General features: G+C 37.0%; 1 protein-coding gene across 3 annotated transcripts in view; it reads left to right on the top strand.

Moving 5' to 3' along the window:
- MMS22L (MMS22 like, DNA repair protein) overlaps positions 1-15,774 on the top strand; it is a 125,621-nt gene that overhangs the window by 72,547 nt on the left and 37,300 nt on the right. For all 3 annotated transcript variants that reach the window (XM_026511769.4, XM_057311174.1, XM_044388868.3), the window contains one exon: positions 12,354-12,547. In XM_026511769.4, coding sequence (XP_026367554.2) covers positions 12,354-12,547 — 194 coding nt within the window. The remainder of the gene's footprint in view (positions 1-12,353; positions 12,548-15,774) is intronic.

Raw genomic sequence — 15,774 nt, forward strand, 5'->3', positions numbered from 1 at the left:
TTTGTAATAACCCCACAGATCATTGACTCAATGTGTAATCTTTTAGGAAATCTCCCCCCCCCATCTTTTCGTCCCTTTCAAAGAACTATGGGAAACACAGCAAATAGTATCTCTAGAGAGGAATGTGTATAACTAAGTATCTGGGATAAGTGTAAGTTAAAATTAAGAAAATTATTGACTTAAATATAGGTTTGTTCTAAACAAGTTTATGCTCTTATTTCTTTATGATGATTTTGGTAATCTTACACATTGACTAGTAACAGCTTTTTCAATATAGAATTCAGATAAAGTTTTTCTTTTTAAGGTAGTATATTTGATTACACAGAGGTTATAGCTGAGTTGTTGGGGACAAGTGAAGCAGAGAGTGAGGAAATGAAAAGGAGAGAAGAGAGGATTCAAGGTAACAAAGCTGGAGGAACCATTTAGCTTATACTAAGATGTTTATAAAGTGGTAGAAGAAAAGGGACAGATCTAATTAGTAGATTTCATTCAGCTGAGGCAGACCCTTTCAAGACTCTCATGAAAGCTATAGTCTGTCTTGTCATAAACATATACATTTACATATACACAAAACATCACATATAATTTCAAGGGGTTTACAGACTTCTAAGGCTTATATATCCCAGGTTTAGCATGATATTAAATGGTGACTAAGCTATTATTTCTCTTAGAGATGGTTATATTTTTAATGAAGAAAATTCTTCCTGAAACATCCCTAGATACTTTTTGATTCTCTTGCTTGACTGATTGAAATCCAAAAACACAGTCACTGGTGGAGCTGATGATGAGGTTTTTAGGTCCATTATCACAATTGGCAGTGGTCAGTAGTGTCTGGTTCTGTAATTTACTGCATTTCTTGAGTGTAAGAGAAATATTGAGGATGCAGAACGCTTAAGAGGTTTTAGAAAAATTATTTATCAAGGAACACTACTTTTCCCAATGCATTAGCTATTGTAATTATACATTGGTATAATCTGTTGACATGGAGTTGGATTTGAGTTAAATGGAAGGGAAAAAAAGAGACTGGACATTTTCAATATTTATTGATACACCTAGTCCATTAAAGTAAATTATAGAGCAAAATTCACTGTGACAGGAACATTTGGGTTAATGTAGTTAAGAATCAGTCAACATTACCATTAGACCCTTTCTTTTTAGGAATTTATTACCACCAATTAGGAAAAAGTGCTCACAAATGGAATGTAGCTCCAGCTTACTTGTTGTGGAACATCTTACCTCAAAAATGTTTGGGTCTTTCTTTACTTTTAACAAAATGATCGAATTCTTTTGAAGCAAAGCCACATTCCCCCACATAGCAGCTAAACACAGGTAATAAGATGTGGTATCATGATTCCAGCTATAGTGAGAGAGTAGAGCTGACTGTCTACTGTTGTTTTCAGAAAAGATTGCTGAGATGGTGAGAGTTAGGCTAGTTTTTGTGGAGGATGGTTTGATTAATTAGCTTTTAAAGATGGTCTCCATAGGTTTGCAGATATACTACCGTATATCTAGGGAAAATTAAAATGAAACTTGGTTCAAAAAAAAGAGCCGTCAATTATTAATGAAATGTGAAAGGAACAGAACTGAATAAAATTTATTGAGAGTAAATATGATAATATACATAAAATGTCTCAGTACACACGTGATACGGATGTCCTGTACTGGACAGGTAGAAAAATGAAGTGGCTTTTCTTCACCTTCTACTTGTAACTCATTTGTCCTAACCAAGTGTAGAATTTCTGAGATTATTGCAGATGGTTCTTAGGAGACTAAAAAGCTATTTGATCTTAAGTCTGCCTTTGGCACTGTTGCAGAAACCACCCCTTGGTTATACTTTTAACAAAAAGAAATCTTCGTTTCCCCTTCCCTATGTGTGTGAATTCCTTGAGGTCAGGTCTGTATCTTTTCATCTTTGAATTCCTAATCCCTACATAATCCTTCGTATATAGTGGGCACCCGTTCTTTAGAGCATATTAAACCATGCCAAAGTATAGTGGCATGAAACACTGCAACAACCCTTTTATTGAGCTCATGGACTCTGTAGGCCAGAAACTTGGAAAGCCAAAGACAGCTCTTCTCTACTCTACCATGTCTGAGGCTTTAGCTGGGATGATTCTTTCTGAGGATAATACAAAAAAGCTGGGGACTGTACCAGCTGAAGCTATAGGATCCAGTTCCCAATGACTTCTTCACCAACATGTCAAGTGTCTGAGCTAGTATGGCTGAAGGGCAGGCCTGCCAAGGACTGTTGACTCTGGCCTCTGCAAAGAGTGTTTTCAGGATAACTACTTCATGCATAGCATTTCAGGGGTCCAAGACTGTTTTCCCAACAAACAAAGCAAAAACGTCATGACCTTCTATTAAGAAACCTTGGAGTCACATAGTGTCATATCTGCTACGTTCTGTTGGTCAGAGCAGTCACAGATCTCCCAGGTCCTAGGAGTGCCAAAGAATTTGTGGCCATGTTTTAAAGCTATCACAGTATTCAATATATGATAGAATAGCCCAAGGGCAGTGGAGCAGAGATGAGACACACAAGAGGAGGAAGAAGATTAAAGACTGTGAGGTGTGTTTAATATCACCAGATATAATTGGCTCTGGTGTTGCTAAGTTTGATAGATTGATGATTTCTGTTCCAAAATGAAGGCATTTTCCATAAATATTTTGTTTATATCATTGTCTATCTATATTACAAATAACTATTTGTAATCTGATTTCCATTTTTAGCCACCAGTTCCTAAGGGTTTTTCCTCCTCCTTTTTCTTGAATGAGAATTCTATGCATAACTCACCATTTTAGGTAAGATACAGTTCATGTATGATTGCTCAATTATACCTGTCTGTTTACAGTTAAAGAGGAAGAGAATCATATTTAAAATCCCAAAAGACTAGTATGACAGCTTTAGATATTTTATCAAAGATGTGTCATTTTATTGTGAGACTTCTTACAGGGACGATCTCCCCTCTCAGTGCCTCTAACATCAAAGACAAAAGATCCTGGATCAGAACTCATGGTTTTACCCAGGTGATATTCTGGTACCTGGCAAACTTGAAAACTGACTAGTTTTATATTGAGCCCATAATCTCTCCCTCTCTTGCTTTCACCCATTCCTTGGAACCACATACTTGGTATTAAATGTAGAGGATGGTTCCTGGAAATGAAGGCCCTAACTGAATACAAGCAGTACAAGGTTGTTGTAGTATTACCCCTTTGGAAATGAGTTGCCATGGTCAGGTGGTGATTGCTTTCTTGTTCTTTTAGAAATCCCTAGTCATGGCATCCATCTGCCTATGGTTTATTGTAGTTAAAATGTCAAAGGTCTTTAACCAAACCTTGATGTGGTCTCTACCCTGAACAGTTTCCTTGAAAGTATCTTAAGGCTTAAATCTTAATATCCAGCATAATACTTTGTCTTTGATTCTTTGTGTTAAATTCAGGACTATTCCTTGTTGGTTATAGGATAAACTCTCCTCCCAAACACAGAATAAATGGCAGAAGCAGACACCAGAGCAAAGTAAACATATACAACTTAGGATAGTGCAGTAGAGCACCTATTTGCTAAGAGCATTTGCACTGTGCTGTGCTAATAATGGTAATGTTTATAAGTCAGACCTGCTCGGCTTGTTCTGTTGTGCTTGCTTTTATTAGACGGGAGCATAAAAATAGCACTCAAGCATTTGCAAAAGGTATATATTTTTAGTATGTTGTGATGAATTATATATATTTGTGTATGTACCGAGTCACATATGCTCATACTTACCAGGTTGGGTGTTTGTTTGTTTGGGTTTTTTAATGAAAATATTTCAAAGACAAATAACATTGTAACATTAACTTTGTGCATTTATATAGGGTGTTTAAATGTATAAATGTATAGGGTAGTTTTTATAAGCTCTGGGTTATATTGGGAGCAAACTATTGGGCAGATAAATGTTAGGTATATAAGCTGGTTTTGTCTCTGTTGATTCTCCTTTAAAGAATTGTTCACTTGTTGGTCTAACTTTTTAGATGGCATGGCCCTTCTTGACCTGGTCTCCATCAATACTCTAGTTTCATTTTTCCATCTTTCTGCCCCTTGACCTTTCATCTTCTGGTAATACTAAATTGTTGTGAGTCCTCTCATACACCACGCAATATCATGTCACTATGCTTTACTCATATTATTTCAATTTCCTGAAACTTTTTTGTATTATTTTTTCATTTAGCTAACACAACTTCCATGACCTTATAATGGCTTTTTACTCTGAGAAGTCCCCATCAACCCCCCACTTGGACCAAATGTTACTTTTTTTTTCTTTTTTTTTTTTTTTAAGATTTTATTTATTTATTTGACAGAGAGAGAGCCAGCAGGAGAGGGAATACAAGCAGAGGGAGTGGGAGAGAGGAAGAAGCAGGCTCCCAGCAGAGCAGGGAGCCCGATGTGGGTCCTGGGATCACGCCCTGAGCCGGAGGCAGACGCTTAACCACTGAGCCACCCAGGCGCCCCCTAAGTGTTCCCTTTTTCATGCAATAGTTCGTACCTACCTCTTTCTCAGTACTTGATTGTATATTCTTTGAGAGCAAGGACCATATTTGATAGCATCTAATGTAGTATGTCATGTAATTAATAGACACTGGAATGTTCACTAAAATGAGCTGAACTACCAGGCAGAGTGATTCCTGAGTCTAATTGTACTCTTGGACTCTAGATCCAGATTTCCAAAAACTTTTCAAAATTTGTTACTCAAGTTTTCTGTTTTCAAATCAAATTATACTCTCCTGTATTAATTAATTGCTTCTCCTGACTTTCATTTTCCCTCCCCAAAAACTTAGCAAAAACAAAGACTGCTCCTTCCTCTCCCTCACAAAACACCAAATAATTACTGTGAGCTTTCTTTTTCCTTCGTAAGTAGCTCAAATTGTGTATTAGCTCATACCTAGATGTTTACAGAAGCTTCATAATTGGTCTCTCTGGTCTCTAGTCAGTTCTTATTCTAACCCATTCTGTTTGCCATTACCAGATTAATTTTTCCCAAAGCACTGTTTTCATTATGCTCTTCCTCAGTTCAGAATCCTTCAGTGGCTCCTTACTACCTTTATAATGAAATCTTGATTTTTTTTAAAAAAAATTATTTTTTATTTGATTTTTTTTTAATAGCAGAATCTGCCTTAATTGTTCTTGTGTTTCTGGCATTAGATGCAGTGAGTGGTGCTGAGTAACTTTTTGTGAAGTGAATGAGGAAAGCAAGTGAATGAACAGGTGTGGCCATATTTTCCATTCTTAAATGTATTGCCTTCTAATGTTACTATAAAAATTCTCCATTGTAGTCAGAGTGGCTGCTTTTGCTTTCCTCCCCCAAACACCTTTTTCTTTTATATTTTCCTTTTTAAGATGTACATTATGTTACTCTTCTGCTTTTGTGTCTTGTTACCTGTCTTGATCTTATCCAAATTCCTTACCGTGGCTTACAAAGTCTGGAGCCCAGCTACCTCTTTGAATTCATCTGCTGTTCCTTCTACCACCGGTTGTGCTGCAGCCAACTAGCTTCCTAATTGTTTTTGCTTGAGCCTATGAAACTGCCAACCTTGGCACCTTGGCATTTGCTCTTTCTTCTCCCTAAAATGCTCTCTCCCACCCGCCCCCCATAAATCCATGTGGTTCCTTCCCTTATTTAAGTTTTTGTTCAGATGTCACCTTCTCAATAGATGTTTCCTTATCCTAGTTGAAATATTAGTTCCCATCATTCATTATCTTCATACCTTGATTACTTTTTATCTATAAAGCTTACCACAACCCAAAATGTTAACACATAATGTTCCTTTCATTATGTTTCTCTGATTAAAATAGAATGAGGCAGAAAGGCAGAGACTTTGTAACAACCTTTTATCCATACTGCCTAGAACATATACGTATGTGTGGAATTAGAGAGTAAGTGAGTGGATTTTGTATATACCTTTGTGCTTTTACTTTACTCCTTTTCACATATTCAGTTCTTAACCTGTTCTTGGATAATCATTTCCATGCCCATTTTCTTCCGATGCCCTCAATGACCTTTCTTCTCTGAGTTGGTATAAAACCCACAGTTTGTTTTACACTTCTGCCTACAGAGTAGAGGAATGGTTTTTAACCCTTCTCTAGTACAGAATTGTATATGGTCTTGCTACTCAGTGTGGTCCATGGGCAACTATTTGCATGGCCATATCCTTGTCTGTTACAACAATAGGACATATTGCAATAAATGAAGTAAGTTTTATTGTTGACCAAAAATCAAAGACTGTTTATTGAGAATATAGGTATCAGTCTTATTCTAAGTATTTGATTTTAACTAATTTAGTCCTATAGGTACCATTTTTGCTCCCAGTATATAAAAAAGGAAAGTGAGGAAGGTGAGAGCTTTCAGTGTGGTCCAGGGCTAGCAGCATCTACAATAGAAATGTAAACTCTCTGGTCCCTCCCCAGACGTACTGAGTCAGAATTTTAAAACAAGTTAATATGTTTAGGTCCCAAACTTGAAGATGCAGGGAGATCTTTAGTAAGACTAGGACATTAGTAGTTTTAGAAAGCTCTACAGATCATTTTGATGATAGTCAAGATTGAGAACTACCAAGGTAGATCCTTTTTATTGGTATGCAATAAAATGAAGGGAAATAACACTTGGAAAACTTAACTGACTTGAGACCCATAATCACCTATAAATGTGACTAATGAAATTGTAATTCCTAAAAATAACCACGTGTTATTGGCATGTTTTCATGCTATACCATATTTTGCAGATAGTGACAACTCATTTTAAGTACTTTACCATTATTATTCTGTAAAACCATAAGGCAACATTGCTATGAGCCTGCTTGGTTTGCCAGACTCAACACTAGATTCCTGATTTTTCTGTTTCCCAGGCTTGCAAATTAATTAATACGGGTCACGGGAAATTTTTTAAATTACCACATGTTTGTTATAGAATGACCTACACTCCCCAGAAGTGTTAAACCTTTAATGTGTGTGCAACTGGTTTGCCATTTGGGATTGGGTATTATACTAGTTTGTAACTACCCTTATTAGGAACTTAGCATATGAATGAGTGAATGTAGCAATGTGACATTTAAAACATGTACTGTTTATATGGGTAGCAAAATGGTATTTGAAGTAGTTGTAACATAGTTGCATGGATGTTAGATTGACTGCCTGTATTCAAATTCTAGCTCGCTGCTAACAGTATGACCCAGTTAAATTATTTATCCTCTCTGTACTTAGATTTCTAGTCTATAAAATGAGGATAATAATAGTATCTACAGGATTAAATTAGTAAAGGCCAAAACCAGAATAAGGCTGGCATATATTTTTTCAATAAACAATCTTCGATTCTCTGGACAACAATAATTGTTCCATTTATGGGAAGTGTCCTATTAAGAATTCTTGGAACAGATGAGGAAATGGCCGCATAACTAGTGGTTGACAGAGTAGGATTTATACTCTGGTATGTCTGTCTCTAAAGCCCATGTCTTCCTAGATAATGCTGTACTGCATCATGAACATGGTTATTAGGATTTAGAAGGAGTAAAAATGTGACTAAAATACATATTATCTTGCCGTACAGTCTAAAGATTGTTTTTACCTAAGTGATGCGATTTGATAATTTAACAGTTCCATGAAGGACAATAAGGCATTATTTCCATTTAACAGATGAAAAACTAAGTCTCAGAACTTTTCTGGGGCCACAAGCTGGTCTTCTGTCTCCTGGACAGGTGTCACTTGGACAATTTCCCTTACATCTTGAGAAACCGTTTTATTCTTAATAGTGCATTGTACGTGCTGGAAACATCTACGCCAGTGCTGCATTATTTGTCATAGTCCCTCAGAAGTCAAAACAGCCTTGATCTCACATATTCACTTAGTCATCACTATTCGTCCACCACTCCTCCACGTACACGCTAACGCATTGAGCTATTACAGGGAAGCACTGCAAGGTACAGCCAGGCTGCTACTTGCCAGCCTAGCTTCTGACTCATCACCCCTCCCTGATGACTGGAGCATGCACAGAATTGGGGATCCAGGACTCAAGGTGTACCATTCTCTCATAAGTGAGGCTCTTTAGAAGTCTCTGTAGCGGGAGGCTGTATATTTTTTTTTCTTATCTTTTGAAGACAGGATTGGATTGGATGATTTTTAGGATAACTTCCACCTTTAAAACCTAGGGTTTTTTTCTGGTAATGTTATTACTTTGATTATGCTATATTCTTTCTGGGGAGTAAAGCAGATTATAGCCCTATTTTTTAGAGGCGAACGAAGAATGGCGAGGAACCAAGATACCTAAGGTTTTTAAGCAAGTTTAGCTGAAACGAAAAATGGTCATAGAGTAATCAGATTCCTATCCAGTTTTCTATTAGTTAAATCAGATACTTGGAATAATTATCTGTAGTGGTTTAGAAACAACTTTTTAACTTAGAACTTACCATTTTATTTTTCACTAATATTGATTGAAGAAAGTTGCCAGGTTCGGAGTAGAACTAAAAAAGGAATTCAGCTATTAATCATTGTTAATCCCTTGCTGTTGGCTCTTATCAGTTGCAGTTATTATATTATGCTTTTTCTGAAGTCACAAGGTCCATCACTAGACGAATTTTCTTTAAATTTTGAGGCATAATAATATTAGAAATATTACATATGCAATACTGACTACTAGGAAAGTGATGTACAGGATGTCATACCTTGTTCTGTAATTATCAGTTACAGTAGAAACCAGAGCAAAGGAAGATTAGAAATAAAACTTAGATAGAGTGGTCCAGGAAGTGTTCCGAGAATCCTGCCTAAACTGTTAGGAAGGAACGTGCTGCAGAGATGAGGCTGGCAGGGAACAGCAGTCAGGTGCAAAAGCAAGCCTCATTGCCTTTCGGATGTTAGATGCTTCACTATCTTTGCACGACTGTGTAGGGGTGGGGATGAGGGGGCTGTGATGGAAAAGTGAATATGTGTAATCATTGCAAGAAGTAGTGGAAAGATAAAAACAGGAAAACAGACCTTGGGGGGCAAAAGAATAGTCAGACGAAGGAATCAGGAAAGTGGTTAGTATAATGAGGTAAGCCAAAAGGGGCAAGATACCAAAGCTAAAATAAAAGCCTAAGAAGACCTGGTAACTAGGTATGTAAAATTTGGGTATTTACATGGTGCAGTGATAGGTTTCTAAACATTTTCAGGGATGTTTTTTCATGCGATCTTCACAATAAACCTAACTGTGGATATAGCAAATGATTGTTCCTCTTCTTGACTCTTAAGAAAATAAAAATTGGGAGGTTACTCGCTTTTTTCAAGGTCACATTGCTCTGAGTAGCTTTGCTAATAACTAGCTGTGTTACCCAACATGTTATTTTTTTACCTTAGTTTCCCCATTTATAAGATTATAATCATAACTGTACCTCACTCTCATTGGGTAACAAATAATGCTTATAAAAGACTTGACATGTGCTTGGCACATGGTAAATACCAATGAGTGCTGGGCGTTACTCTTGTTTCTATGAGAGCTACAATTTGAATAACTTGATGTTCAGCAGATTTTATTTTCTACTATACTATATTGCATCTTTTAGACTGTAAGTGGAATGGTTATGCATGTCTATTTCCACATGTGTGTATTTCCAAAATGATTTGAGCCCATACTACTAAGTTTGTCTTTACACAAAACATTTGCCAAGTGTGGGGAGGTTCTAAAACTATTGTGGTATTTTTTTTTGGTTTTGACCGGAAATTGCATTTTACTTTCTGTGCAATAAATTACTTTCAGATTTTTCTATTTGTTGAAGAAGGTAGAAAATGTTTCCTAAAATAGCCATGACATCTAGAACTGTGTTATTTTCTTTATGTATTTCATATACATTTTGTGCTTTATTTACCTGTAGTGACAGCTGCTCTCAATATTTGCATTTCTGTAAATGCACCTTCGGCAGATATGCAGTCACATATAATAAATTTATTTTTCTGTGGTCTTTATGTAGTTAGTTTTCACATCCAGAAAACGTAATTAAAAAAAAAAAATTACCTGTGACTATAAGGGGTGGTTCTAACTCTTGGCTAGGGTGCAGAAATGGGATTCTCCCCTCAGGCTCCTAGTACAGTACATCCTTGGTATTTCCTGCATCTGTCCCTCTCTGATTTGTTCAAGTTGACATAAATTATTATAAGGTCTTAAACAACTTTGTTTTGTGGTAACATAGCAGATTATATCATTCTTATTCAAACGGACATTGCTTAAACATTCATCAAGCAGAAGGTGTTTTGGAGGGGCGCCTGGGCGGCTCAGTCGGTTAAGCGTTTGCCTTTGGTTCAGGTCATGATCCCAGGGTCCTGGGATCAAGCCCCACGTCAGGGGCTCCCTGCTCGGTGGGGAGCCTGCTTCTCCCTCTCCCTCTGCATCTCCCCCCGCTCATGCACGGGCTCTCTCTCTTGCTCTGTCAAATAACTAAATAAAATCTTTTTTTTTTTAAAAGGTGTTTTATATTCCCAGGATATACATCTTCTTTTGGACCAAAATGCAAAGTGGGTGCACATTTCCAAAACAAGTTTGATTTTGGGTCAATGTCTTACACTTAATTGGAACTTCTTTTTGCTGTGTTAACTCTGACCTTGGAGGATGTAATCTCTAAATTTAACTTTAAACTAATGATTTGTTTTTTTCAGACCTCTGAATCACATCCCTGTAGTAACTCCTAGTTACACCCCCTGGTATCTCAACATTTCGGTCTGTAGAGGTCAAAAGTGGTTCAGATTTGTTGGCCTTTTTCAATATTGCCTTGAATACATTTTTCTTGGTATCTCTTATAGTTTTTCCCAATGTAGAATTCTGGTGTTGCCCCTGTCTCCTCACCAGGCAAAGCTACATGGGGCTTTTCTAGCTCTTTTTCTTAGGCTTACTGAAATTTCTTCAACCCAGGCAGGAGGAGAAGAAAATTGGTCAGTGTTTAAACTGTGTGTGTCTTAGTGTGTAAGAGGAAAGTAGGGGCTTCAGAGTCAGTTTTAAATTAAGATTATGGGGCCAGCCCTTCTTAGCCATGTGACCTTTGGATATATTTAACTTTCTCACTAACAGCTTCATCATCTACAAAAGGATTACTGATACCTAGCTCATAGAATTGTTCTGATTTTTAATTAAAGAATTTTAGCACAAAAAAGATGATCAGAAACGATATATAACCCATCTCCCTCCCTCTATAATTAAGAGTCTGTTTCTTGATTTGTCTATTTTTTTCCTTGTTTCTTAAATTCCACATATGAGTGAAATCGTATGTTTGTCTTTCACTGACTTATAATGCTTAACATTATACTGTAGCTCCATCCATGTCATTGCAAATGGCAAGATTTCATTCTTTCTTATGGCCAAATAATATTCCTTATCCGCTTATCAATCAGTGGACACCTGGGCTGCTTCCATATCTTGGCTATTGTAAATAATGCTGCTGTATATGTAGGGGTGCATGTATCCCTTTAAATTAATCTTCTTGTATTCTTTGGGTAAATATGCAGTAGTGCAATTGCTGGATCATGTGGTAGTTCTATTTTTAATTTTTTGAAGAACCTCTGTACTGTTTTCCACAGTGGCTGCACCAGCTTGCATTTCCACCAGCAGTGTGTGAGGATTTCTTTTTCTCCACATCCTCACCAACACTTGTGGTTTCTTGTGTTGATTTTAGCCATTCTCACAGGTGTCAGGTGATATCTCATTACAGTTTTGATTTACAAGAAATGTCTAGATTTTCATTTGAATGAAACAAATAGTTAAGTAAACCTTGAATCAAAATTTTAGGCAGTATTGAATTCATGTTTTACAATTTTATGGAGAACAACAACTTTTTATTCTTTATTATTGTCTGCTATGTGAAAATGATTATGGATCTTTTTAGACCAAAGTACCAAGACTGTCTCTGGCAGAGTTTTATGTAAGAAAATATTTCACTTTAAAGTGCCAAACATAAGCAAGCTAGACGTACTTACTTTCCACTTGGTACATCCATGTCCTTAAAGCTCTTGGAAGAAAATGGCTTAAAATTGTTTTCATATCTAGATTGTAAGTAAAATCACTTGTCATAGTGAGTTGCAAAATGCAGACCTTCATTCTGAAGCTGCCTGTTTCTCATTTGGATCTGACATATTAAAAAGCATATAATTAATGGTTGACATTAGTAATTAACATTAACTTTATGGTGCTTAATATGCCATCATTCATCCATCAAATAACCAGAAATGCATAATGTCTTGGCATAAAGGTTTTAATTATATAAAACGGTCCTTCAGTTTTCATATGATATAAATGTTAAAAGCCCAAAATGTATTTAAAGAAGATTTTTATAAGCATTTGTTGAGTGTTAGCTATATTTTTATTTCTTTTTAGGAGTATGCATCAACAATTGTGTCAGGAACTTCAAAAGGAGAGTGTGGACCTAATTGTGCAGGCTTCATTATCGGCTAAAGAGCGCCACCTTGCTGCAGTTGCCAGCGCACTGTGGAGACATTTCTTTTCATTTTTGAAGAGTCAGAGAATGTCACAGATAGTGCCTCTCTCAGAACTTGCGGATGCAGCTGCAGGTCAGCGTTGTTAATTTGCTAATTAGCTTCTCATTTTGCAGACTCCGTCAGTTTTTTCTTCTGTTTGCTCGGTAACAAACTCTTTTATTACAGTCTAATAAATATTTGGACAACCAGAAAGATGAAAAGAATTACGTATGTTAAATTAAACTTCTCTGGCTTGTTTATTATTTTCCACTTAGTAAAGGTAAAGATTTGGTTTTTGTTTGCTAAAAATAAAATACAACTTCTAATCTTAAAAATATTGAATGTATGTAAACTTTTCTTCTGCATTCAATATTTGGAAAGTAAAGGGACGCTTGGGTGGCTCAGTCGTTAAGCGTCTGCCTTCGGCTCAGGGCGTGATCCTGGCTTTATGGGATCGAGCCCCACATCAGGCTCCTCTGCTGGGAGCCTGCTTCTTCCTTTCCCACTCCCCCTGCTTGTGCTCCCTCTCTCGCTGGCTGTCTCTCTCTCTCTCTGTCAAATAAATAAATAAAATCTTTAAAAAAAAATTTGGAAAGTAAAGTAGCATTTAATTTCTTCTAGTTCAAGTACTTTATTTTCACATTGTGTGTGCAGGTATCTAGGTATAAGATGAAGGTACTCGTATGGAGAGCAAAAGAATACAGCGTGAATTCCACTTCCATACCAAGCAGATGAGATCAGAATAACATCGAATATATGTTGTTCTGACTTCTACTAGATTCTATTTTAGGATGTAATTTTTAATTAATTGACTCTTAGCCTAAGGTCATGTGCTTAGGCTTTAAGGGAATCTGAATCATATGACATCGTAGGCAAGAATTTGAATTTGATTTATGAGCTTATATATAGTTTTCTAAGAAGATATCATTATGTTTCTCAAAGGGATATTTTACCCAAAATATGTGCAGAAGTACTCAAATAGATGGAAATCAGTATGATAACCACATGTATTTAATTGCAATTTGTATAAAAGTATGTAATACATTTAAAGGAGTACCTGGGTGGCTCAGTCTGTGAGGCGTCTGCCTTCCGCTCGGGTCATGATCTCAAGGTCCTGGGATTGAGCACCGCAACAGGCTGAGCAGGGAGCTTGCTTCTCCCTCTCCCCCTGCTTGTGCTCTCTCGCTCTCTCTCAAATAAATAAATAAAATCTTAAAAAAAAAAAAAAGTATGTAATACATTTGAATGTAATGTTTTTTATTTTTTTATTTTTATTTTTTTTTAAGATTTTATTTATTTATTTGACAGAGACAGCCAGAGAGAGAGGGAACACAAGCAGGGGGAGTGGGAGAGGAAGAAGCAGGCTCCCAGCAGAGGAGCCTGATGTGGGGCTCGATCCCAGAACGCTGGGATCATGCCCTGAGCCGAAGGCAGACACTTAACGACTACACCACCCAGGCACCCCTGAATGTAATGTTTTTTAAAACCTAAGATCTAAACCACAGTTTGTTTTACCCTGGTGTGAATGATGGAAAGCTGAGCTAAAAGCACTACATAAAAGACTGAATGATATAAATTGTGAAAGATCTTGAATTCTGCTAGCATTTCCATAATTAAAACATTACAATGACAGATTGAAGAATTGTGACAGGACAACAGTTTTCCAACTACTATAATGTCTATGAAAATAAATATTGATATTCAATCAGTTTAACCAAGCAGTCATTAGAAGCCAATATGACTTATCTTTCTTCCATTCATCATCCTGACTCACAGTCAGTGAACAAAAATGATACCACACAAGTTTAGTCAGGGCTGTCCTAGGTGCTAAAAGTAAATGGTATATATATGTAAAGTAAAATATATGTGGGTTTGGGGTTTGTTTTGAAATAAAGACTTGATAGGTTAGGAGAGAAGAAATTCCTGCATTAAAAAAAAAAAAAAACAGTCCTTGAACACCCATTTTTATTGTGGGTGTGGATTTATCAGTGGGAAAAAGGACTGCAATTCCTTTTCTCACATATAAATTAGTAAGTAAGCAAGCAAGGTGTGTAATATCTGGTGATAAGTGCTATGGAGAAAAATAAAAATATATCAAAGAGGATAGGGATAGGGAAGGCCAGAGGCAGATGGTAATTTTAAATATCAGGAAGGCCTGAGTAAGTACCATTTAAGCAAAAACCTGAAGGAAGTGAGAGAGCAAGGCTCTTGCATAAGTCCAGAGGCAAGAGCATGTCTGGTGTGTTTGCCAAACCACAGGGAAGCCATGAAAAGTCATGAGGCATAAGAAAGGGAGAGAAAATAGTCAAGAGATATGACCAAAAGGTCGTGGAGAGTTAGCTTGTGTTCTGCTTTATGAGCAGTTGTAAAGACTTTTGCTTTTACTTTGAGATTAGAAGCTGTTGGAAGAGTTTTGAACAGAGGAGTGAGGAACATCCTTCTGGCTGTGAGACTGAGGACGGACAGTAAGGAGACCAGTTAGGGAATGACAGCAACAACTCAGAAATGAGCAGCTTGGGAAACGCAGTAGCACAGGTGGTGAGAAGTGGTCACATTTCCAATCTGAAGGTAGAGAAAGTATTTTGAGGATAGAGCTGACAGAATTTCCAAGTGGGTAGGAAATGGTAAGCAGAATAAAGAGAGAATCTCCCCCATATGCTGAGATGAGGAAAATTGTGACAGGAGCAGATTTTTATGAGGGAAGACTAGAACTTTGATATTGGACTTTTTTTTTTCTTTTAGATAGCTACTAAAATCTAAGAAAAGATGTTGCACAGACACTTGGATAATGAGTGTAGGGTTTAGGGAAGAGGTTAAATGGGAAACTATGTATAAATAGTAAAGCTATAAAATGGATGAGATTGCTGATAGAGTAAGTTGGTGAAAAGAGAAGTTTAAGGACTGGGCTCCAGGATATTCCCATGTTCAGATTTGTAGGATAAAAAGGAACCAAGAGAGGAGACTGCAAAGCAATGCCAGTGAAGCAAGAGGAACACCAAGTGTGGTGCCTGGAAATCAAATGACAGAACAGTTTTTTTCTTTTCTTTTCTTTTTTTTTTAAGATTTTATTTATTTATTTGAGAGAGCGAAACAGAGCACAAGCAGGGTGAAGGGCGGAGGAAGAAGCACACTCCCTGCTGAGCAGGGAGCCGGAGGTGGGACTCGATCCTGGAACGCCAGGATCATGACCTGAGCCGAAGGCAGATACTTAACCGACTGAGCCACCTAGGTGCCCCGAATGACAGAACATTTCAAGGAAGGGGAATTCATCAACTGCTCAAATGCTGTTAATGGATCAAGTAAGATGAGGCCTGAGATTG

This window comes from Ursus arctos, unplaced genomic scaffold (assembly GCF_023065955.2).
Source record: "Ursus arctos isolate Adak ecotype North America unplaced genomic scaffold, UrsArc2.0 scaffold_13, whole genome shotgun sequence".
In the NCBI taxonomy this organism is placed as follows: domain Eukaryota; kingdom Metazoa; phylum Chordata; class Mammalia; order Carnivora; family Ursidae; genus Ursus; species Ursus arctos.